Here is a 25,721-nt window from a genome sequence, read left to right on the forward strand (position 1 = left end):
AGCTACAGGCAGATAAAGGCAAGATCAGCAGGAGCACCACTGGCTGGTGACTTCAGAGTTGAATGTATCCCAGGTCAGCAGGTCAGACTAGGGACTGGAGTGGCGAATGGATTCAGGGGCCCAAATACATGGCATGAATACACTGTCAAACATAACTGGAAGAACACAAAACAGAAGACAGATTAGATGAGACCCCCAAACATTAGTCAGTGCATCAAAAAATTTCAAGAGAACCTATAGACTGGGATTTTTTTTGTTGGCAATGACATTATACAAACTAATCTCTCAAAGAAAAAGAAACAAGGAAAAGGCAAGTCACCCAATTTAAATGGGCAGAAAACAAGAACAGACAGTTCAAAAGACATTTAGGCAGCCATCAAACGTGAAGAAATGCTTATGGTCACTAGCCATCGGAAATGTGCAAATCAAAACAACAATGAGCTGTCGCCTCAGCTTCACAACGATAGCAAAGTTAAAGGAAAACGTACTGGTGAGGGTGTAGAGACGAGCCCTCATATAGTACTGGTGGAACTGTGAAATGATGCAACTACCGTGTTAGACAGTATGAATGCCAAGTCCTTAAAACACTAGGAATAGAAATACCATATGACCCAGCAATCCCTCTGCAAGGTATATATCCTAGAGCCATAAACACCCATGTTCACAGCACTATTCACAGGAGGAAAAAAGCAAACAATGCCAATTAATGGAATAATAAACTTTGGTATATGCATACAATGGGACACTGTTAAGAAAGAAAATTGTTTGAAAAAATAATCACAAAAGGACAAATAACGTATGAGACCACTATTATCAACTCAAAAGAATAAGAGATGTAAGCCCCCAATACGTGATCTTTTAATTTAGAAAAAGAAAAGGGGTTTTACACTCAAAGAAACATTCTTTGGTGGTTACTAGGAGTAAGAGGGAAATGAAGGGGAAGTCATTGGCTAGACACATGTAATGTGTAGCGTGTAATGTTACCTGAGTGAAGGAGGACTATTACCATAAGAGGGAGATGGTATAAAAATGATGGAGTGTGGGAAAGACAACAGGAGTGCAAGAGTTAAGGCAACAGAGGTGAATACTGATATACACACTGGGGGAAAGGCCAGCCCCCACAGCTGATCACGGGTTTGACAGGTTCAATTGTACGATGTATAAAAGTCATAGAGAGCGTGAGAGGAGAGAGATTGAAATAATGGAGGCAAACATATTTCATGGTAGCATGTTCACCTCAGCCCTGCTTGATAGTCCATGTGGAGACGGGAGACCAGAGGGCAGGAGAGGGGGAGGGGAAGGAGGACCTGAGAGAGCCAAAAGAGGAGATGGAGCCAGATAGAGCTCTTTATTGCTAATCAAGGCTTATATATCTTTGGGGGGGGGGCATGCAAGCCCACTAATTACAGGTAAAGACATACGTCACTGGAAGTGGTCGCACTATAGGTTATAAAGCAATAAGAAGGGGGCAATCCAGGTATATACACGCAATGGGAAAGGGAGGGGTTGGGGGCACATGTGACAATGATGGGCAGATCCTAGATTCAGGATGGCAGCCTAACTTTGGATGTCACTGAGCGAGAGGCTTGACCTGTTTGGCTCTCCATGGAAACCATTATCAGTAGGGTGTAAACTCCATCTACAGGGACCAGACTGATGGCCACAAGCCTTTATGGAGAAGTAGCCCATTGTCCTTAATAGCAGGGAGTGGGCCCTACCTGTTTGAGACCAGACAGTGGTCTGGCAACTGAATGCCTTCAGGGAGGGTGTCTAAGCATCTGATCTCCCACCATATGCTGCCAAATAGCCTCTAATGTTTGGCATGTCTTTGGAGTTGACAAAGCTGGGGAAAAGTCTCTATAATCCCACCTGCACACAATCCTGCAACAACAGTGACCTGTGAGTAGATAAGTGAAGAGGCACATAGGCTGAAGGGTGTAGGAGAGAGAGCTCAGATGGTGCCCAGCTATCAGAAACAATAGCACCCGGGCTCTTAAAGACTTGTCTTCAAATAAGCAGCCGTCTAAGTGAGGCATCAACTAAGTACACATGGAAGAAGCACATCAGCTTGCATGATCCAAGGATTGTAAATACAATAAAAATCCAGAGGAGGGAACGTTTTAGAACTTACATTGTGAACACCTGGTTTACAGAAGGCTATGGAGGACAGTCAAAGCTCAAACTCCATTTGCAGGGTGTACATGAATTAAGCCTTGGGTAAGTCCCCTTTGATGCTAATTCAGGGATGGGAATAGCCTGGCTATTCGACAGATTATTGTGCAGTGGTTTATGGTAGAGGTAGTTAGGTTAAAATGTAGCATGTTAGCATTTAACCTACCTTTTGACCTATTAAAATTTTTTTCAGTTCTTAATATTTGTTGTTTTCTCTTCAATTGAGGTTTTTCTGTTTTATTTTGTCTTTTTCTTGTTTCTGTATTATTTTCTGTATATTAACTCCAGGATATGCAAATCCATAGACTGTACCTGGATTAATAATTACATAAGCAAGGTTGGTGGAGCTAAGAACAATGAATATGAGAAATAAGAAAATGTCCTAAAATTGTGGCGATGGTTGTACAACTCAATATGATTGAACTATTGTATGATATGTGAATTAAATGCCAATAAAACTTTAAAAAAATGTGTTACTATCTTCCAGCACTAATTGAATATGGGGTAGTGGTGGTGGTGGTGGTGTAAAAAAAGTACAAAGCTATGAAAATACCATATAAACTCTTAATGACCTCAGGATAAGGAAGAATTTATTAAGCAAGTTTCAAAAGAGCTGAGGCCATAAACAAATTGACACATTTTATTACATTGACTAAAACCAAGTGTCATTGGGGAGAAGATAATTTCAAGTTAAATAACTAATGAAGTAGACTATCTAATGATCTGCAAATCATTGAGAGAATGAAAACCCAATAGCAAACTTTATAAAAGAAGACCGAACAATTTATAGAAGACAAATCAATTGGCTTAATAAACATGGGAAGATGCACTACTTTTTTAATGGTTAGAAAATGGAAAGTTCAACCACAGTGGCAAGTATTTTTAATATCTGACAATATCTAAAATTGGTGAAAGTATTGAGCAAAGAGAACTCAATCCTACTTATAGGATAAATTGGTATAACTCGGCAAGCAGTAACATTGACTCACCATGCATCTTCACCAGTTTTGCATACCGCTGTGCACAGGAGATCCACTTATAGGTTTATATAACAGTTGAAAATTGGAAACAACCCCACTGTCCATCAGTAGGGACATGGAAAAGGAGATTGTGATATATGCATTCAAGGAAACACCACACCCAACAGAACTTAGAGTCTTAGTGATCCTATAGGGCAGAGTAAAATTGCTCTCCCAGGTCGTGTTTCTCCCAAGGAGTGGCTGAACGGAGGATCTTTTCATTAGCAGTGGAATGTGTAACACCTCACCACTGCTAAGCAACATATAACAGTCAAAACACATCTGTTGGGTGCTGCCCAGTAAATTGCAAGCCAAATGCTGAGTAGAAGTGCTCCATCTGGTTTTCTGGTTTATAGTTAGAGCCACTCCTTTGGACATTGTAGAATTGCCCTATAGGGTTTTCTAGGCTGTAAGTTGTATAGATTTAAAGACCCGGAGACCCAAGGGGGGCACTTCTACTCTGTCCTATAGGGTCCCTATGAATTGGAATCAATTACATGTGATTGAGCTTATTGGTGCATGGGGAAGGGTGGGGGTGGAGTGGGGAGTTTGTTGGGAATCTTTACAGAAGGTACTCTTAACGAGCTTGGCTGGGACCCACCAGTCACTTGAAGGGAGGACGGTATGGCAGTCTGGTTCCACAAAGAACTGCTGCCTTGGAGCACCTATGGGCAGCTCCACTTTAGGGTCGCAAGGAGTCAGAATCAAATGGAAGACAATGGATTTGATTTTGGTTTAATCTTTAAGGAGCTAATTGCCAAATTTTTCTCCTGAGGAATTCCTATCAGTTAGCCCTGAGAAGCAACTGCGGTGGACCAGGGCTCCTTAAACACACCCACCGGCTGCCATCCCGCTGGCTATGAATGCAATTTCTGATTAAAAACAATGGAAAAGGAAAACTCACTAACGAGTCTCTTAATAAACTAAGGTGTGTGGTGAATATAGAATTAGATAGGTTTGGTTTTTCTGTTCATTTTCCAATTTGTTACTATGTGAGAAAGTCTTACAAAATTCCATTTAAAATGATGATTGGTTATCTGATGAGAAGGAGTCACTTTAATAGAAGAGGATTTGTTGACGTTTCTTCTGGGCTTCAGTCCCAGGCCTATTTGTATCCCGGGGATTATGTAACTTGTTGTAATCTAGCCACGAGGAGGGTGGAGAATTCTGGGAAGCATTTCTGTTGTGGGTAGTAACCGTGGGCGAGGCAGCCTCCGGGTGCTGGAGAGATACGCGTCCTTCTGTTGTCATGGCACCGTGCTGGAAAGACCCACTGAGGACATTGTCCTCTTTGTCTGTCCTCTCAGTGTTCTTGAAACTCTTATCACGCTCTGCTCACATTTTCACTTGTTGGATTTGGATTTCTGAACCAATCGGCTTGTTCCCCGGAAATGGAATCTTACATTTCAGCGATAAGAAGATTGGGAGTTTATACTGTAGGTTTTAAGTCGTAGGTTTTTCATAATAAGTACACGTTTTAAAAATGCACCCGGGGTATAAGGAGTTTGTTATCTTTTATTTAAAATTTTATTTAAAAGCTTTGTTTAAAATATCTGAAGTAGATTTTCTGGAAACATCATTCGTTTACCCCAGATATTATTTCGATTCTAACGAACATGGAAATACAGAGATATTTTTCCTTTTATACAGACTTATGAATATAGAGAATTTTACATTGTTATGAATTAGTCGTAAAAATTAAATCACATTTACCTTGTCATCCTCGAATTTTGGTATTTCTGTGATATCTAGCCTGTGGCATTACGAAGCACGTCTAGGGAACAAATAAAATGTTCAGAAAACGGTTTTATTTTTAATTTTAGATATTATCAATAAAAATATTAAGCTAAAGCTGGTCCTGAAGTGTCTCTATTTTTCCCGTTAAAAGAACGGCACAGAAAGTACTCAAAACCCCAAAAGCAAACATTTGCTCAGAGACTAGTTTAAGTTCGCGTAGCCACGGACGTTCCCTTTTCCGGCGTTCATACGCGCACTTGTCTGTCCCTTTTCGGCCACCGTCTCCGCAGCGTTGCCGAGCATTTTGTCCGCCCGCCGCCGCCGTACTCGACATTAGTCACGGAGTTCCTGGCAAGGGAAACGTGTATTTCGGAGCCCAGGACGGCGGTCGCCGGCACCATGGGGTCCCCGTGTAGCCCGGGGCCTCGCCTCTCTCACAGGCCAGAGGAAGATTGGGGTGAGTGGGACCTGAGAATGTACTCAGGTGTCTCGGAAACATTTATCCTGGGGTTTTCTTCCCTCCTTCGCCGTACGTGGTGACAGGTGTAGCCTAATCCTGTCCAGGGAACTCGCCACTCTGAGCCCGACCCTTGGCTGGGCTGTGTCGCCTGGAAGCGAGGCGTCTGTCCTGCGCTCAGCGACGGCAACACGTTGCCCAGTGGCATCGTTACCGTTTTTTGCTGTTGGTTTCCCGTTGAGGAGAACCAGGCGATCCTTCTGGGCAGCGAAAACTTCACGTCTCCCGGAAACCCAGGGCAGGATGTCATGGACACCCCCCCACCCGCAAAGCCGCAGTCTGCTTTCGCTGAGTGGGGGGCGTGGGCGAGGATCGCGGTGGACTCTGCGCGCGCGTGTGGAAGAATGCGAACCTTACAGAAAAGTCTCACCTCACACTTCACTGTTGGGCGAGGCTGGTGTCCATTTTGCTAGAGAAGCAAAGCACTCAAGCACCTGACCTCGGTTTCCTAGACTTAACATTTATAAACATGTTTTATCTCGTAAGATCCTGACTGCTGTTCAGATACGCTTTGGATGTTTTTGTTAAGGCTTTTTGTTTGGTTGGTTTTGGTGGTCTGGAGGGATTGGATGGACGGATGGATTGGGAATCAGAGTGGAGATGCTTGGAGGAATTATTTTGTTTTCTATTGATTTCAGGATATAATACTAATGGACCTGTGTAGGCCCCACTGTCGTAAGCACATGCTACTCATAAGAATTTGGGGGGAGTCCCGCGACCGATCTTCCTTTCCTCTTGACATTCTTAGTGGCAAGAGCAGAAAACTAATTCCATTTATTAAACTGATCCCTTCCGCTGAATTTTTCCAAGGGAACAACTTCTCTGAAATTATATTCTGTTAGGTGTTTATTTCAATCTCTGGATAAATATCGTAGAGTTCCTTGTAGATGATTCCCAGTGCATTTTTTCCCAAGCCAAATATAGTAGCCATAGTAATAGTTGCCATTTGTTAAGTATTTTATGTAAGCTACCATACTAAAGCCCTTTATGTACATTATTTTATTCAATCCACACAACAGCCCAGGGAGGCACTTACTTATTGTTTGCCAGATGAAGAAACATAATTACTATTGTTCTACTTGGAGTCCTGGTGGTTGTAGTGGTTACTCATTGGGCTGTGATCCACATGCATGGTCCGCTGTTCAAAACCACCCGCAGCTCCACGGGAGAAAGACTGGGCTTTCTGTTCTGATAAACAGTACAGTCTCGACAGCCCACAAGGGGTCACTGTAAGTCAGCATCCACTCAATGGCAATGAGTTGAGTTTGTTGTATTACAGTTGAAATTGAGGCAGAAAGAGGATGGCTGCTCAGAGAGAGTGGCAGAGGCAGCATCAAACTTGGTTTGTCTACTCTGAGAGCTGTGCTCCTAGTGATTACACTCTATTAAAAATCATATATTGGGGGCTTATCAGCTCTTATCACAATCCATACGAACATCCATTGTGCCAAGCACATTTGTACATTTGTTGCCATCATCATTCTCAAAACATTTTCTTTCTTGTTGAGCCCTTGGTATCAGCTCTTTTTTTCTCCCTCCCTCCCGAACCCTTGATAATTTATAAATTGTTATTATCTTTTCATGTCTTACACTGACCGACGTTTCCTTTTACCTACTTTTCTGTTGTCCATCCCCCAGTGAGGGGGTTATATGTAGGTCTTTGTGATTGGTTCTCCCTTCCTCCCCCTATGTTCCCCTTCCCTTCCTGGTATTGCTACTCTCATTGGTCCTGAGGGGTTTATCTGTTCAGGATTCCCTGTGTTTCCAGTTCCTATCTGTACCAGTGTACATGATCTGGTCTAGCCGGATTTGTAGGTAGAATTGGGATCATGATAGTGGTGGGGAGGAAGCATTACAGAACTAGAGGAAAGTTGTATGTTTCATTGGTGCTATACTGCACCCTGACTGGCTTGTCTCTTCCTTGTGACCCTTCTGTAAGGGGATGTCCAGTTGTCTACAGATGGACATTGGGTCTCCACTCTGCACCCCCCCTCATTCACATTGATATGATTTTTTTGTTCTTTGATGCCTGATACCTGATTCCAGTGACACCTCATGGTCACCCAGGCTGTGATCCACATGGACTTCTTCCATGTGGATTTTGTTGCTTCTCAGCTAGATGTCTGCTTGTTTATCTTCAAGCCTTTAAGACCCCAGATACTATTTTTTTTCTTATTAAGAGATCACTTTATTGAGGGTGCACACACTCTGATTACAATCCACACATCAATTGTATTGGGCATATTTGTACATAGGCTGCCAGCATTCTTTTCTAGACATTTACTTACTTTATTTTAAAAAAACAATTTATTAGGGGCTCATACAACTCTTATCACAGTCCATACATATACATACATCAATTGTATAAAGCACATCTGTACATTCTTTGTCCTAATCATTTTCTTTTTTTTTCTCCTCTTTTCTTTTTTCACATTTTATTAGGGGCTCATACAACTCTTATCACAATTCATACATATACATACATCAATTGTATAAAGCACATCCATACATTCCCTGCCCCAATCATTCTCAAAGCATTTGCTCTCCACTTAAGCCCTTTGCATCGGTCCTCTTTTTTTCCCCCCTCCCTCCCCTTTCCCCCCTCCCTCATGTGCCCTTGGTAATTTATACATCGTTATTTTGTCATATCTTGCCCTATCCGGAGTCTCCCTTCCCCCCCTTCTCTGCCATCCCTCCCCCAGGGAGGAGGTCACATGTGGATCCTTGTAATTAGTTCCCCCTTTTCCAACCCACTCACCCTCCACTCTCCCAGCATCGCCCCTCACACCCTTGGTCCTGAAGGTATCATCCACCCTGGATTCCCTGTGCCTCCAGCCCTCATATGTACCAGTGTGCAACCTCTGCCCTATCCAGCCCTGCAAGGTAGAATTCGGATGATGGTAGTTGGGGGGAGGAAGCATCCAGGATCTGGGGGAAAGCAGTGTTCTTCATCGGTACTACCTCGCACCCTAATTAACCCATCTCCTCTCCTAAACCCCTCTATGAGGGGATCTCCAGTGGCCGACACTTGAGCCTTGGGTCTCCGCTCTGCTCTTCCCCCTTCATTCAATATGGTATATATATATGTATATATATGTATATATGTATACATACACATACACATACATACATACATACACACATACACACACACACACACACACATATATATATATATCTTTTTCTCTTTTTTTTGCATGATGCCTTATACCTGGTCCCTTTGGCACCTCGTGATCGCACTGGCTGGTGTGCTTCTTCCATGTGGGCTTTATTGCTTCTAAGCTAGATGGCCGCTTGTTCACCTTCAAGCCTTTAAGACCCCAGACACTACCTCTTTTGATAGCCGGGCACCATCAGCTTTCTTCGCCACATTTGCTTATGCACCCATTTGTCTTCAGCGATCCTATCATGGAGGTGTGCAGCCAATGATATGATTTTTTGTTCTTTGATGCCTGATAACTGATTCCTTTGGGACCACTCGTCACACAGGCTGGTGTGTTCTTCCATGTGGACTTTGTTGCTTCTGAGCTAGATGGCCGCTTGTTTATCTTCAAGCCTTTAAGACCCCAGTCACTATCTCTTTTGATAGCCGGGCACCATCAGCTTTCTTCACCACATTTACTTGTTCACCCACTTTGGCTCCAGCCGTTGTGTCGGGAGAGTGAGCATCATAGAGTTCCAATTTAATAAAAGAAAGTATTCATGCATTGAGGGAGTGTTTGAAAAGAGGCCCAAGGTCCTTCCGCCACCTTAATACTTGACCTATAAATATAGACACATAGATCAATTTCCCCATCCTCCTATATATATTTGCATGTACATGTCTTTGTCTGGACCTCTATAAATGCCCTTTGACTCCTAGCTCTTTCCTCCATCTCCCTTGCCTTTCCTCCTGCCCTACTACCATGCTCCGTCCCCACCTGGGCTAAGCAACCTTACTCTTGATTATTTCCCACCAGGCCTGCCACTCCCTCCTCTCTACCATTTTGGTTGTTGTTCCCTTGTCCCTGTGTTTGTTAACACCACTTTCTTACTCCCCCCACCCCCCCACCCCAAGTCCCCCCTGAACTGTCAGTCCCATTGTTTTTCTTCCAGATAGTTCATCCAGCCTGTCCTATTCAGACAGACCTGTGGAGACACTAACATGCACGAAAACAAGACAGAGGAAAACAAAGCAACAGTACACAACCTGACAACAAAACAACAAAAGCAAACCACTGACAAAGAACAAAACACTTCACAAGAGAAAAGCTTGTAGTTATTTCAGGGGTCGTTTGCTGGCCCTTAGGAGCGTTTTCCAGTCCAGTCTGTTGGGGCACCACGCCCTGGCCACAAAGTCCACTTTCAGCATTCCCTGGGGACCTTGCCACTCCATTCCCTTGCTGTTCCACTGCACTCCCCCAGCAGATACTATTTTTTTGACAGCTAGATACAATCAGCTTTCTTCACCACATTTGCTGTGCACCCATTTTGTCTTAAGCAATCCTGGCTGGACAGTGAGCATCACGGAATGCCAGGTTATTAGAACAAAGTGTTCTTGCATTGAGTGAGTACTTGTATACTCTATTTTTCTGAACTGTTTCTACAGATTTAATTCTTCCTAAGACACCCTACCTCCAGTTGTTAACATGTCTGTTTACTGTATTGTATTGTTATGATTTGTTCTTTCAGCATATTAAGTTTTATATTTTCATTATGTTTCTTAAACGCTCACTATGAGGAATGTGTAGGTAGCATTATTTATGTCTTCTAATACACAAGCATTTTGCCTGACTAATCGGATCAATCACTTCCAAGTCTTAATGAAAACAAATTTGTTCTTTAGGACAGCATTCAGTTCTTTGTAGTCGGCTCACTGATTCAACTTTCTCAGGTATCCTGCTTCTCTCTGAATCTGCTCATTGTCCATAGCTTTCCAGGGTTTCGCTCATTCTTGGGGGAGTAATTTTGTTATGCTTGCTCAGTTGTGAAGTAAGTGGGATCAGTTTTCCCGGCATTGAGGTGAAACACTTTTGTCTGTTACTGTAAAATATCCATTTGTGTTCTGAGAATAGCTGTTTGCGTATTCAAGTCCTCCACTGATTTATCAAAAAATTTGTTTGTTTTAATATTAGAAGCAAGCCAGCTAAATTAAAAAAAAAAACCATGTACCTCTTGTGACTCCAACAGCTTAAAATAATATAGGTAAAGTGATTTACTCTGGACAGGGGATGGCAGGGTGTGCTTTTCTTTTTCCACTCAAACTGGGTAAGGAAATTGTAATCTTTAGAGCAAGGGCTCTGAAACCTTTTTGTTTAAAGGCCAGAGAGCAAAAATTTGAGTTTTGGTGTCATGTGGTTTCTGTTACAACCACTCAACACTGTTGTCGTGCCAAAAGCAGACAGACAATGAAAACAAATGAGCATGGCTCTGCTTTTTTTATATATATATTCTGAAATTTCATTTTTATATTTTTTCTCTTGTATTCTTTTGATTTTTTTAAAAGCCATTAAAGAGGTAAAGATCATGATTAGCTCCTGGGTTGTATAAAAACAACTGTTTAGAGAAATGAAAGACTTTTTAAAAGTGAGTTTAGTATAGAGGATTTTGTTTCACACTGTGGCAGAGATTTGTTTATTTTCTCTCCTCCTAAGAATTGCTTTCCTCCACTTTTTATAAAATTATAAATGTTCAGGTCGTAAAGTCCTGAGTATAGAACTCTAATATGTGCTGGGATAGCCTTTGGAACATAGAAAGTGTTGCAGTTTTGAATATAGAACAAGGAATAGAAAAGAATCCACAGTAGCATCTGGATAGCACCAAAATATTAAGGACCTTGATGAAATATTTTGAAAACTAGAGGGAAGGAACTGTTCTGTGTGTTTCTTTAGGTTACCCCGCCCCCTCATTCTTGTTTTTGCTCGCTTGCATTTGTGCAAAAACCACTTCTTTGCCACACATTAGGTATGTGTCAAGATCAGAAGCTTCCATCTGCTCATGTGGTTTTTTGATTATCTTCCATCTCTACTGACTGTGAAAGTTCCCATCCACTTCTTGCTCTAACCCACGGGTTCTCAAGTTTTGCCTACTGGCCCCTTTTCAGAAAAAAAAAAAATTTGCTCGGTGTCTCCTGGCAATGAAAAACTTTCATACCAGAGCCCGTAATCCAGGATAAAGCGTGCCTGCTTTTGTAGCACCCCCACCCCCCATTGTTCCTTACACATTGGGCTGCTGCGAACTGCAAGGTCAGTAGTTCAAAGCTATTAGCCGCTGTGCAGGAGAAAGATGGGGCTTTCTATTCAGAGTTAGTCTCAGAAACTCAGGGCAGTTCTACCATGTCCTTTAGGGTCGTTGAGTCAGCATCTACAACTGCAGTGAATTTTTTTATTGTTCCAGCGCCCTCTAGGGGTGGTATCACCTACTTTGGGAAACACTGCTATTTCCAAAACCTAGTCCTCCCGTGATGATGCTGGTTTTTCTCCCTCCTAAAACCTTGATGAGAGGAGGCTGTTTTTATTATTACACCTTTTGAATTAATGGACCGCTGAATATAGGGTAGATGTTTCCCCCTTCTCTTCACTGTTACTTTTAGATCATTTTCCTTAATAACAACAACTATTGTTCTTGCCTTGATACTGACTCAGTAACCCAGAGGACCGAGTGGCACTTCCACGCGGTGTTTCCAAGGCTGACGTCTTTATGGACGGCTGGAGGGCGGCAGGGCTTCCTCAGCAGACCTTTCCTTCAGCTGCCCAGTGCTTTAACTGCTGAGTTTCTCTTCCTCCTTCTCCTCCTTTAAACACCCAGGATTAAACTTCACATGTAAACTCTACCAGAGGAAGACTCTGCCCCTTCTCCCTGCTGTAGTTATCTGCCAGTCCCGGGACATTCCATCTTTGTTTGAAAATTTGTATCTCCTACCTTACTGTCATATTCTCCAGCGTTATTTCTGTTGCATTTTTGTACAATCCTTCCCGTACCCTGATCTCACATTTCTTGGAGCTCTTTTACACCACTGATCTTGCCATTTATTCTCCTAATCATGACTCTAAACCTTGTCATTGCCACTACATAATCTCTGTTCCAGACACCCCACTCTTGACACCTACCTCCAATTCCAGTAGCCCTTCAATCCTACCACCCCTTAACCCACGTCCAAGCCTATTGCCATCTGTGCAGGGTTTCTGAAATTGTAAATCTTTATGGGAGCAACAGCCTCATCTTTCTCCCTTGAGAGGCTGGTGGGTTTGAACTGCTGACCTTGCATGCAGTAGTACAGTATTTCATGTGTAATCATTGCAACCGTATCCTTGCACACCCACACCTTCCTCACTGACTTTGCAGTTCTCTTTTGGATGAATGATCCAAACCTAACACCACATCCACTACCGTGGGTTCTAGCTCATTTGGAGCTTACCGCACAGGATAGAACTGTCCCATAAGAACGCTAGGTTGTAATCTTTACAGAAGTAGACCGCCACATCTGCGCCTGTGGAGCAGTCGGTGGTTTCAAAGCACTGATCTGTGGGTTAGCAGCCAAGTGCTTTAACCACTGCACAAGCAGCTCTCACTAGATGAAGTGCGCTGCCTACCCTCTTGTAACTGAATGTGACTGGAAAAACAAAACAACTCAACCATGCTGACTAATCAAACTCCACAATCAAACTCACTGACATCACGTTGGTACCAACTCACAGCAACCTTATAGTCTCGCGTTAAATTCTTAGTGTTAATCTGAAATAGGCCTTTTAGTGTTGCCTGCCCCTTCATGTGGCCCTGGTCCTCTGACTTTGATTGTCTTACAAAACTTTTCAAACTTTCAACATTGTCCCAACCCCTACCCCTCTGGCACCAACATACACAATTGAAGAGACCATTCACAAGCTCCCACTAGCTCACCTACTTGCATGTTTCTTTTCTCTTCTGTTGCTTAGAGCCAGTCCCTCTGTGTGCACTTTAGATCTTCATCTCTTATTCAGGAATATTGTTTAACTGCCTTCCTTCTGTTGCTGATCGCCATTTCTTCCTCTCTGTACTAGGTCATCCCTATTAGCAAACCGTGTAGTTACATAGGGGCACAGATAGGAGGCAGCCTCTTCCCCTCCAGCTCTCCCTGCATTTCTCACATTTTACAACCGAATTCCTCGATACTACCAAGACTCCAGTTTCTCTTCTCTCCCTTGCTCGATCACTCCATGGAAATTGTTCTTAACTGCTGGATTCTACTTTGCTACATCCAGAGGCAAGTTCTTATCTTTTTTTTTTAAACGTTTTATTAGGGGCTCATACAACTCTTATCACAGTCCATACATATACATACATCACATTCCCCGCCCCAATCATTCTCAAAGCATTTGCTCTCCACTTAAGCCCTTTGCATCAGGTCCTATCTGATTTAGACAGACCTAGAAAAGAATTCTGACTCAATAACAGCCCAGTATAATTGAACCATTGACCTTGCAGGTTAAGTAAGTTTACTGCAGGTAACATCCCAATGCTTAACCTGCAGTGCCACCAGGGATTTTATGAAGGAAAGATGTTTAGAGATACTTTAGAGCTAACCAGTTTGTATGGATTTAGATTTTTAGTACTGCTGTAACAGATACTACAAGTGGGTGGGTGTCATGAACAAAAATTTATTTTCTTACAGTTTAACTTACTCACTGCTAGCAAGTCAGCCTGTGGGTTTCCAAGATTGTAACTGTTCACGGGAGTAGCCAGCCATTTGGATTATAGCTCAACGTGTAACCACACCACCACCAGGGTTCCCGGTTTAGGAGGCTACACATCTGAATTCAGGGCATGGTATTAGAGGGAGGCTTTCTCTTTCTGTTGACTCTGTCGGCTCTGGAGGGAGATCTCGTTTCAGAATCTACTTCTTGGTGATACCCATGTGCCTTGACATCTGTCTTACCTATTTCTGTTTGCTTGGCTGGATGTTGGACTGCTAACCGCAAGGTCATTGGTTCCAATCTCCTTTGTTCAAACCCACTTTCTCCTTGGGAGAAAGAGGAGGCTGCCTGCACCCAGAGAGGTTTCCAGCCTTGGGAACTCTGTGTAGGGTCTCTGACTTGGTGGCAGTGGACTTGCATGCTTGCTAGGGACTGTTCTGAATTTGCTCTTTTAAGTTTCTAAAGTGATTGGTTTAAAACACACCTCACATTGATATGCCACCATTAACATAACAAAGGAAAACTCCTGTTTCCAAATGAGTTGGCATGTATAGGTATAAGGGTTAGGATTGACACCACATATTTTTGGGGAGACACAATTCAGTAGTCAGTTGTAAGATAAATTGAGTCTGGCTCTTATCTTACACATCAGATGGGTTCGAGAGGGCATGATCTGCTGCCAGAAAGCTTACAAATAAGAAATAAAAAAGGAATAGCCGGAATTGGAGCTGGGGGTCCCTGACACATAGACACTTCAGGACCCTGAGCTTTATTCAAGGCAGGTTTAAATACCCTTCCTGAATGTGGCTTCAGCACGTGACAGGTTTGTACAAAGGGACAGTTTACAATTATTTGAGGGTATACAAAGAAGCGTTAATACATCAGCTAAGCCTTTCACAGATAGGAGGTGAGGGTAAGGTTGAGAACATGAGGTAACTGATAAGTTTGCAGACTGCTCGTTCTGCCAGGGCACATGAGGCAAAGGGTCTGTTTCATCTCAGGTGGAGAGACAGGGCAGCTGCTGCTTGATCAGCTCCTAAGGTTCAGCAACCAGCGTTTCCCACGGGCCTTGAACTGTGGAGGGTGGAGGTTCTGTCCCGTTTGCCTAAGGAGTAAATAGCTTTTTCCCCATAGTCAATAACATAGACTTTTCTTGGGTATCGTGTAAATATACAAGTATTTTTATGTACTGCTCCCCTCTTTAAGTTTATAGCTACAGAAGAGGTGCCAGATTTTTGCAGTGCTGACCTGTGTTTACCAACTGGTACTATTCCTGCTGCACTCATTTCGTCTTTCAGCCTCAGCCACATGTCCCTCCACTCCGCCACCATCTGAAAGTAGACTGCAGATGTTGACACTTCCCTCCTAAATCCTTCAGCGCGTATCACCTAAGCAGAAGGAAGTATTAATTGTTGTAAAAATATATCTGGCACAGCAGTTCTCAACCTGTGGGTCTTGACCCCTTTGGGGGTCGGATGACCCTTACATAGGGGTCACCTGATTCATAACAGTAGCAAAATTACAGTTATGAAGTGGCAACAAAAATAATTTTATGGCTGGTAGTCACCACAACATGAGGAATTATATTAAAGGTTCATGGCATTAGGAAGGTCGAGAGCCACTGGCCTAGAGGTACTTTGCTTCCCAAGTAAACCACCTGTCCAAAGGAACCCAGCTTACTCTTTCAGTGGGCCAGGAAGCCCACCACTCTCGATTTTGGCTGTTGATTCTGCTGCTCTGCTGCCACTTCCCTGGTGTCATAGCTCTCTGTCCCTGGATTGAAGAGGTTCAATTCACAGGGGTATTGGGGTCCAAAGGATATGGTCCATGTGTTAGTCTGGGTAGACCAGAGAAACAAATTCATAGACAAAGTCATATGTGTATAAGCGAGAGCTTTATATATAAGAGCAAATAAATATTGAGAAAATATCCCAGCCCAGTACCGATCAAGTCCCTAAGTCCGATACTAGCCCATATGTCTGATACCAATCTATAAAGTCCTCTTCAGGCTCACAAAACACATGCAATGACGCTGAATGCAGGAAGATCACAGGTCAATGGGTGGATAATCATGTGGATCCAGTGATGGTGGAAACATCTCAACTCTGGTGTGGGTCTCCACGTGACTCCTCCAGGTCCAGGGCTCTCACTGCCATCAGTGTAGCTCCATGTGTCTTGTCAGTAGAGAGTCTCTCAGGGAGTGAGCCTGCGTCTTGTCTCCAATAAGCTATTTATCTCCCTCCTTTGGGCCTCTAAATGAGGTTATCAAACTGCAATCTAATTGACCGGCTAAACTCCACCCCTTCACTCTTAAGCCTCAAATAGACAACAGATCATGTAACTACCACAGTCCATTTGTTGCTTTTCTTGCTTGATGGTAGTAGGATGCTTTGCTTTTGGCTTCTGAGATAGCTGATTTTATACACCTAGCAAAACTGACTAATCCCCACATTAAATTCCATGTTTAAAAAATTACCAACAAAAGCATGTGGTAGAGTCATTTAATTCCATCAGAATCTTCCTCTACCTTCTTTAATCTAGGCCCCAAACAGGAAATACACTCAATCTGCAGTTGTTCAGTAGAAGTTAACAAAAAGTGACTAGAGAAGTCCTATTAAATAATTCACTGCACCACAATTAAAAAATTTTTTACAGTTCTTTTGGTTCTTATAATATATTTTATTATTGGATACTGTGTTCCTTTTTTAAATTAAAAGCATTTTATTGGGTTTTTTTACAACTGTTATAACAATCCATATATCAATTGTATCAAGCATATTTATACATATGCTACCATCATTCTTTTCTAGACATTTGCTTTCTATTGAGCTTTGGTATCAGCTTCCCCCCCCCACAATCCCTTGATAAATGATAATTATTATAATTTTCATATCTTACACTGGCTGCTGTCTCCCTTCTCCCATGGTTTCTTTTGTTCCTCCCCCTGGAGGGGTGTGTGTGTAGTAATGTGTCGATCATTGGGATTGGTTCCTCCTTCCTCCCCTACTCTCCCCATCTTCCCCCCTGCCCTTCTGGTATTGCTATTCCCATTACTGTTCCTGGATTCCGTGTATTGTGAGCTCTTTTATTTGTACCTGTGCACATGCTATGGTCAGTACTGGGGTCACAATAGTGGGGATACTGTGTTTCTTTTTTTTTTCTTTCCTAAATCATTTTATTGGGGGCTCATACAACTCTTATCACAATCCATACATACATCCATTGTGTCAAGCACATTTGTACATTTGTTGCCATCATCATTCTCAAAACATTTTCTTTCTACTTGAGCCCTTGGTATCAGCTCCTCATTTTCCTCCTCCTTTCTAACCCTCTCTCATGAACCCTTGATAATTTATAAATTATCATTATTTTGTCATATCTTACACTGTCCAACTTCTCTCTTCACTCATTTTTCTGTTGTCCATCCCCCAGGGTGGGTATTATATATAGATCTTTATAATTGTTCCCCCCTTCCTGCCCCACCTTTCCCTTATTCTCCTGGTATGGATACTCTCATTATTGGCCCCGAGGGGTTTATCTGTCCAGGATTCCCTGGGTTTTCAGCTCTTACCTGTACCAGTGTACATGCTCTGGTATAGCCAGATTTGTAAGGTAGAATTGGGGTCATGATAGTGGTGGGGAAGAAGCATTAAAGAACTAGAGGAACGTTGTATGTTTCATCGTTGCTATATTGCACCTTGACTGGCTCATCTCCCCGTGACTCTTCTGTAAAGGGATGTCCAGTTGCCTACAGATGGGCTTTGGGTCTCTATTCTGCACTCCCACTCATTCACAATGATATGATTTTTTGTTCTTTGATGCCGGATACCTGATCCCTTTGACACCTCATGATCACACAGACTGGTGTATTTCTTCCATGTAGGCTTTGTTGCTTCTGAGCTAGATGGCCGCTTGTTTATCTTCAAGCTTTTAAGACCCCAGATGCTATTTCTTTTGATAGCAGGGCACCATCAGCTTTCTTCCCCACATTTGCTTATGCACCCACATTTTCTTCATTGATCGTGTTGGGAAGGTACACATCATGGAATGCCAGTTTAATAGAACAAAGTTTTGGGTTTTTTTCCTTTTAGAACAAAGTATTTTGCATTGAGGGAGTACTTGAGCCCAGTGCCCATCTGCTACCTTAATACAAGACCTATAAATATATGCACATAGATCTATGTTTTTGGAACTCATAAAACATATGGCTCAAAAGTTAAAAAAAAATTAAAATGATATTTGGAAGTTTCAATTTTATTCCCAACTCCTCCACTCAACATATTCCCCTTAAGGTAATTACTTATTAATCTCTGGCTTATCTCTTTTTATAGAAACAAATAAGTATTGTTATTTTTCTTTTCTTATGCAAAATATAGCATATGAGCTATAATCTGTATTCTTGTACTATTTTCACCTATAGTCCATTCTTTTTCACATTGTAACTGGCAAATCCTCCATACCAATTCCTAGAGCTCTTCCTCACTCACCTTCCTGGATGTTTGCATGTGTAATTATTTAACCAGCCTCCTTGTGAATGGGCATTGAGGTTGTTTTCAACATTTTGCTACACAGCAGTGAAGATTGTCTATATGTTGTTGCAGTTTGTGAAGGTATACCTGCTAGGTAAATTTCTAGATGTGGGATTATTAAGTTAGAGTGAGATAGGAGAAACATTGAAAGAGTGTGGTATTTGTACCTAAGTGAAGAGAATGCTTTACTTAGTATGTAGTGCAGGTGCTGCTGACACATCAAATAAGTTGAGACTGTGAAACTTGCCTTTGGATTGAACAATGAGGAGGCTGTTGGTGACATTGATACAGAGTTATTTGTGTGTTTGGGGACCTTGAGTGAAATAGGCTATCGGAAGTATGGGAGCAGAGATAGGAAGTAGCCCATACAGAGATTCTTTCAAGGAGTTTCAACCTATGAATAAAATATGTAGCCACTGCCATCTACTGGCCGTGCTTGTCAGTGTGGCAGCTGAATTTATGGTAGTCATTTTTTGAGTTGTTATAATCTGCCATTAGTGATGCATTAATGTTTTTTATTTGCTATGAACTTTTGCTGGAAATTACTGTGTTATATTTGTTCAGGACTGACATAGTAGTTTGTAGACACGTGAAGTATGGACATCACCAAAACAGTTTGAGCAGTATGAGGGGCGAGCGGGGAGGGAGGGGAAAAAAAAGAGGACCTGATGCAAAGGGCTTAAGTGGAGAGCGAATGCTTTGAGAATGATTGGGGCAGGGAATGTGCGGATGTGCTTTATACAATTGATGTATATATATGTATGGATTGTGATAAGAGTTGTATGAGCCCCTAATAAAATGTTTAAAAAAAAAAGAGAAAAAAAAAGAGCCTACTAATTTATAGTCATCGGCATTTTTTAACAATGTCACCAAGTTGACTCTTAAAATTTTATTTTCTATCAAATCTGTTGAGGAATATTTTCTGTGTCTATATATTTTATATTTCTTATTTTATAAAGAAACTTCAGTAGGAAGCTAGAATATGGTTAAATTTACTATCATATAGAGAATGGTTTATGTGAGGGAATCCTTTGTTTAGATAGAACATTATACCCTTAATATAATAAATGCCATTAATATAATACAGTAAGATATAAGGCATAGATGGCAAATAGTGTATGCACCATTGCTGACGTCAAAAGAGAACCTCAGAATTGTTAGAAATGTCCTAGAAAGTTGCGACCATTAGTCAAATACGTTATGTGACATGAAATTTATTTTTTAACTCTCAATGGAAAGGTTTAGTTAATCCATTGTTTTGTGGAAATCAATATATAAATTAGAAATTCACTGTGGATTGGCTATCATGTACACTGTGAAGAATTTATCCGTAATAGTAATACCTAGAAAGACATCATAATAGAACTGGCATAGAGATACAATATTGATTCTGTTGTGAAATCAATGAGTTGATGATTGATCTCTGTTTTTTTTTGTTTTGTTTCAACTAAAGATTCTGCCTTGTTTGCTGAACTTGGTTATCTCATGGACACTGATGAGTTGCGATTGGATGCAGCAACTGACATTTCTGTAAGTATTTTGTAGCAGAAATACTAGATAATGTGATACTTAATCTTTAATTGTGATTAGGTTCCAAGGCAGAAGGTTTAGACTAGCCCTTTAACCACCAATTATGGAAGTAAGTTGCTATCTTATGTAAGTGTGGAGTTGTAGATGTTGCATTGGTCTTGGTATGAAAAAATTGTATTCTAAGTTCATCTTTGAATGACTGACCTTGAAGTCACTTAACTCTCCACTTAATGGTTTGCTCCTTAAGGGAAACCGTGTTAAGAACAAGGAGGTTTCAAAAAATTATTGGAAAAATTCCATTATCTTTCAATTCCATTTTTCCATGAGCATTTTGAAGCCCCTGATATGTTGGGAGCAGTGCTGATTGCCCAGTAAGGAAGGTAATCATACGCTTACTTGTGTTTGTATACTAATCTATAGTGAATTATTTCACATTTTTTCACCACATTAAAGATTCTGCTTATAATATGCCTGGCATTTGTCTCTCTCTCAACCCGATAGCACTTACTTTCCTACAGAATCAAAGCCTTTTTTATTTCCAGAACATTTTCTTTCTTGTTTAACAGTTTTATTAGCACTTCATCCACATGTCATACAATTTAATAATTCAGTCATATCAAGAAAAGTTATACAATTGTCCCATTTTAAATTCTAGAACATTTTTTTCTTCCTTGTAGTCATTATTTATGTAGTTTTTTCCCGAACTGTGGCAAAAATATATACAATAAAACATTCTCCAGTTCCACAACTCATAACTTCTACTTGTGTGTGATGCCAGCCCCCACAATTGAATGAGTCCAAGGGGTGGTTGGGTAACTGAGGGGTAAAATTAAAGAGACATTAGACAAGATAAAGCACGCAAGTGCTCACCTCTTCACCACGACTTCAGGAGCCAGGTCTGAGCAGAGAGAGAGAGAGAATGTATTTCCAACCAAGGCTTATATACACTTGGAGGTGGGGGTGCGGGGTGTTCAAACCCCCCTAATTACATACATAACAAAGCGGGCTGTACTCTCACTTTAAAGGTCCCTGAGTACATTGGAGGAGTAACCTAATACCAGTGCCCTGGGCAGATATGGGGGAGTGGCTGTCTATGAGCCTGGAGATCAATAGCACATGTCTGGTCCTATAGTTAAAGCTGCAGGCTACATAGCAGTCAGCCATGTGGTAACTTTAAGAGGCAACGTTAAGGTAGCACTATGATGGGAGGATATAGTGGGGAACAGTATTAATTTTGAGTTATACATATATAATTCAGTGCCATTAACAATACTCTTTGTGTTTGCAACCATTATTGATATCCTGTTCCAAATTATTCTACCACCATTGACATCAACTCATTGTTCTCTAAGCAACAACTCTTTCCCCTTCACCCCATGGTAACCGCTGGTCAAGTTTTAAAAATTATCTTAAAGTTTTAGCAGCTTTGCTGATTCACATATACACTGCCATAGTTAAATTGCTTTTATCTATTTTAATTAATTAATTAATTCAATTTAAATTGCTCTTAAAATGAATTGTATATATCATCACAATCAGTTCTAGTGCTCCCTTCCCACGCACATTCATTGTTTGATCCCCAAGCATCCCTGCTAACCATGGCATCAGTTATGGTCTCCATGCATCTGTTCCTTCTGTGCGTCACAAACTCGGAACCTAACAGGGACAAGAAAACATCAAACCAACATAAAATGACAAGGAGAAAACAATAACAATAATAATAGAAAGATGAAAATACAAATAAATACAATCAGTATTTAGAACCCAGTTTGCAGAAGGCTATGGATGACAGTGAGAACCCAAGCTTCATCTGTGGGAACTACAGAGGAAATAGGCTTCCGGGGAACTCCCTCTGTCCACAATTAGGGATGGGAGGCGAGTGCTTACTAAACAGAGAGCATTGGGGAGATGAGTATAGAAGATCAAAGGCATAAATCTGATTTCACCGTTAAAACTTTGTCAGTTGATCCCTCCTTTGAGTCATGCTGGACCTGATCTGGTTTTCCACATTGTCTGTATTTTTGTTTTGTTTTGCTCGTACTAGGGTATATCTCAGAGGTGTCTGTCATTAGAGGTCACTCTCATGAAGTGGTGTTGTATGTTTTCCTGTGTTTCAGTAGATGAAACCCAGGATTGTTGAGTCTACAGGGACAGCAAGTAGAATAATTTTTTGGGGTGGTGGTGGTTTTGGGGGACAGTGGTGGTTGTGGGGTAAAAGGGAGACAATGTGAAGAAGTCCAGGGGAAAAAAACGAATGTTTGGGAATGGATTGTGGTAGCAATTGTACAATTCTGATCGACATGATTAAACTATGGGATTATATGATATATCGGTATGTATTAACTTCTAATTAATTTTTTAAAATGCCAGAGAGGAAATTTCTGTCATAAAGCAAGCAAGAAATACTTGAGCCTACAACAAATTCAGGTTGGGTAAAGATGGAGGTCATTTGACCAAGAATCAAATAATACCATGTTTGATCAGCCATAATCAAGTTTACAATAATCTCTGTCTGATAGTAAAGCTGTTGAGTGGTTGGAGGGGATCTGCCAGAGGTGTAATCTGACTAGATAGTCTGCAGCTGGATTTTGGGCTCCCATTGGCCTCCATAACCTTCTACAAATTGGGTGTTCACAATTTAAGCTTTGATATTTTCCCTTTATCACATTTGGATTTTGTTCTTGTCATCTTTGGATCACACAGGCTGGTGTGCTTCTTTCATGTGAACTTAGTAGACGCCTCACTTAAAGGCTTGTACTCAAACAGGATGGCTGCTTGTTTGAGTATAAGCCTTTAAGATCCCAGACACTATTCTAATAGATAGCTGGGTCCGGTCTTATTTCTTCACCACACTGCTGTAGCACCTTTATCTTCAATGATCTCTTCATGAGGGCTAGTACCGAGTTCAACCATGTTTTCAGAACTAGCCATTCTTGGATTGGGGCTAGAATTAAGTATAAGCCTGAAATCCCTCTGCTTCTCCATGGGTCATGGCTTACTCTGGTTTACTTTGGTGGTTGTGTTATGACAAAACAAAACAAAACACCCCCCCCCTACAAGACTGACAACAATAACAAAACAAACAAAAGGCAGAAAACAAAAAACAACAACAACAAAGAAATGAAACTGACAAACATTGTCAATCATCCCCCTGGGGTCTAATGCATCGATACCATCATCAGTTTTTTCAGTGACCCAGAACTCAAGACACTGTCAATCTGAGTAGTCTATTCGAGTTCAGTCCAATCACGAACTGCAACGCATGAGTTATTACCCTGCACAGATTGATCTCCCAATCAAATGAACTCTTTACATGGAGAATAGGGATTGGTGCCAGGGGAAAACGTCTTGTATCAATTCTTACAAGTGCAGATCCCTGTCCAACAGATCAAAACCTGTCATCAATGCAAGCGGAGCATCGAGGCACTAAATATGTGCTGATTTGGGTCCCTTTTCACTGGATACCCACCAAGCCAGGGGTCTCACTCCAGGTCCATTGACCACCACTTCCACAGTCGCAGGGTGGCCACCCTCTGCTTCCTCTCTCATCAGAGTATCCCTGGCCTCAGTCCAAGGGAACAGGCAACTTCGAGGAAGGTCTCAGTTCATTCAGCCAAGCTTCTGCATTGAGTCCCTCTGGTGTGGTCCCTGTGGGGGGTGAGTGGGCGCGGGGGGGGGGGGTGGCGGTGTCCATGCGGCCTGCAAGACCAGTATCCAAGGGCATCATGGTGCTAGTCATTGGCAGCTTAGTCCATGGTGCGGTTCACCGAGGGCTGAGTAGAAACATATTCATAGTGTCTACCCAAGAACATAAAATCTCGTCTTTTGTTCCCCTGGGTTCCCTACGTCTTTGTTTAGCACCCCTTCCTGATGTGAGGTTTCTCCTCCCCATTCACCCACCATAATCACCAACAGAAACATCAGTGCCTTCTCCAAAATGTAGATTCCACCCCCCCAGCCCATCCCAGTCTTAACTTGATTTTCCAGCAAGGTTCTCATTCCAATCTGTGGAGGGCTAGTTGTCAAAGCCTGTTTTTCCATTTACACTTCTTAACAGGGACAGAGTACCCAGTAAGCAAGGCAAGCATGGGCCGACTTACTAAGTGAAAAAAAAATTTTTTATTGGGGGCTCTTACAGCTTTTATAACAGTCCATACATTAATTGTATCAAGCATATTTGTACATAAGTTGCCATCATCATTTTCTAAATATTTACTTTCTATTGAGCCCATGGTATCAACTCCTCTTTTTTACCTCACTCCCCACCATCTTACCGTGATAAATGAACAATTTCATATGGGCATGATTAGTAAATAAGCACAAGTAAGGCCAAGCTTACCTTCCTTATTAGGTAATCTGACTATGAATATGAAGGAGCCAGATGAGGCATAGAACATTCAAGGAGAACTTAATGTTTTCTTTTTTCAAGTTTTGTATTCTTGTGTAGGGAGTTCTGAAAATTTGCTTTTCTGTATGTCTTGTTTTTGGGTAGTTATAAGCCTGTATAAAAGAGGCTATTATAACATTTCAGGTTATAGTTTGATTTCTCATGCCTTTTTTACTCCCTCCTGAATTAGTACATCCAAAGGCCGATAAAGAATTCTTATTTTGCCTTATTCTTGAATCAATCAGGTGCTGTTTCACTCGGTAAATAATTTAAGTGAGCAGAGTGATTTTATATGTACTTCAATCATGATTAGCTATCATTTAGTCACTTTAAAGCTCTTATTACCCTCAGTATAAATATATGTAATGTTTAATTTGTTTACCTCATCCATTCTCAAAGAATGATTTAGCAGATGTTTTACTACGAATCAGTAGAAGAGCATGAATGAAGTACATGAGATTTTAAAAATAAGTGAATGAAATTTTAGTGATTAAAAGAACTCAAGTATAAAAAGAAAGTTTAATGATTTTGTTTAATCTGTGAAATGATTAGATGTGGTCTGTTGGTTAAGTTGACTTTTAATAGTAATTGGTTACCTAAGCAACTGATGTTCATTCTTATAATAGTACCTTCAACATAAAGACAGTGTGATAAATGTAAAAGATTGTGAGGCATACAGTTTTTATTTAGTATCCTATTACCTTACACAAGTCCTTTAATCTTTCCATGAAAAATTTTATATTATAAAATAATTAGATAATCTTTGAGGATTCTGTTTAGCTTTAAAATGATGTGATCAATCTTTCACATGAAAGTAGAATTTCCCATAAGTTATTGATGAGCCAGAGTACATAGTGCCAGTATATTTCACTTTTACATAAAATCACTCACATTCACTCACTGCCATTGAGTCGATTCTGAATCATAGGGCCCCTATAGGACTGGGTAGAACTTCCCCTGTAGGTTTCAAAGACTCTTAACGCTTACTATATTTTAAACAGTTTTATTGGGACATACCATGTAATTCAATAGTTCAATCATATGAAGAAGGGTTGTATAAGAGGTTTTAGCTCTTTATGGGGAGTAGATAGCCTCATCTTTCTCTCATGGAGCAGCTGGTGGTTTCAAACTGCTGACCTTGCTCTTAGCAGCCCAGCTTGTAACCCCTGAAATTCCTAT

At 41.3% G+C, this 25,721-nt stretch overlaps 1 protein-coding gene across 2 annotated transcripts in view; it reads left to right on the forward strand.

Moving 5' to 3' along the window:
• The first annotated feature begins 5,157 nt into the window (after positions 1 to 5,157).
• ATF6 (activating transcription factor 6) overlaps positions 5,158 to 25,721 on the forward strand; it is a 235,030-nt gene continuing 214,466 nt past the window's right edge. Inside the window, exons 1-2 of one of the 2 annotated variants that reach the window (XM_075564052.1) lie at positions 5,158 to 5,385; positions 20,079 to 20,155. In XM_075564052.1, coding sequence (XP_075420167.1) covers positions 5,328 to 5,385; positions 20,079 to 20,155 — 135 coding nt within the window. In that variant the 5' untranslated portion in view covers positions 5,158 to 5,327. The remainder of the gene's footprint in view (positions 5,386 to 20,078; positions 20,156 to 25,721) is intronic. The other variant, XM_075564043.1, reaches the window with a different exon arrangement.

This window comes from Tenrec ecaudatus, chromosome 1 (assembly GCF_050624435.1).
Source record: "Tenrec ecaudatus isolate mTenEca1 chromosome 1, mTenEca1.hap1, whole genome shotgun sequence".
NCBI classification, from domain to species: Eukaryota; Metazoa; Chordata; class Mammalia; order Afrosoricida; family Tenrecidae; genus Tenrec; species Tenrec ecaudatus.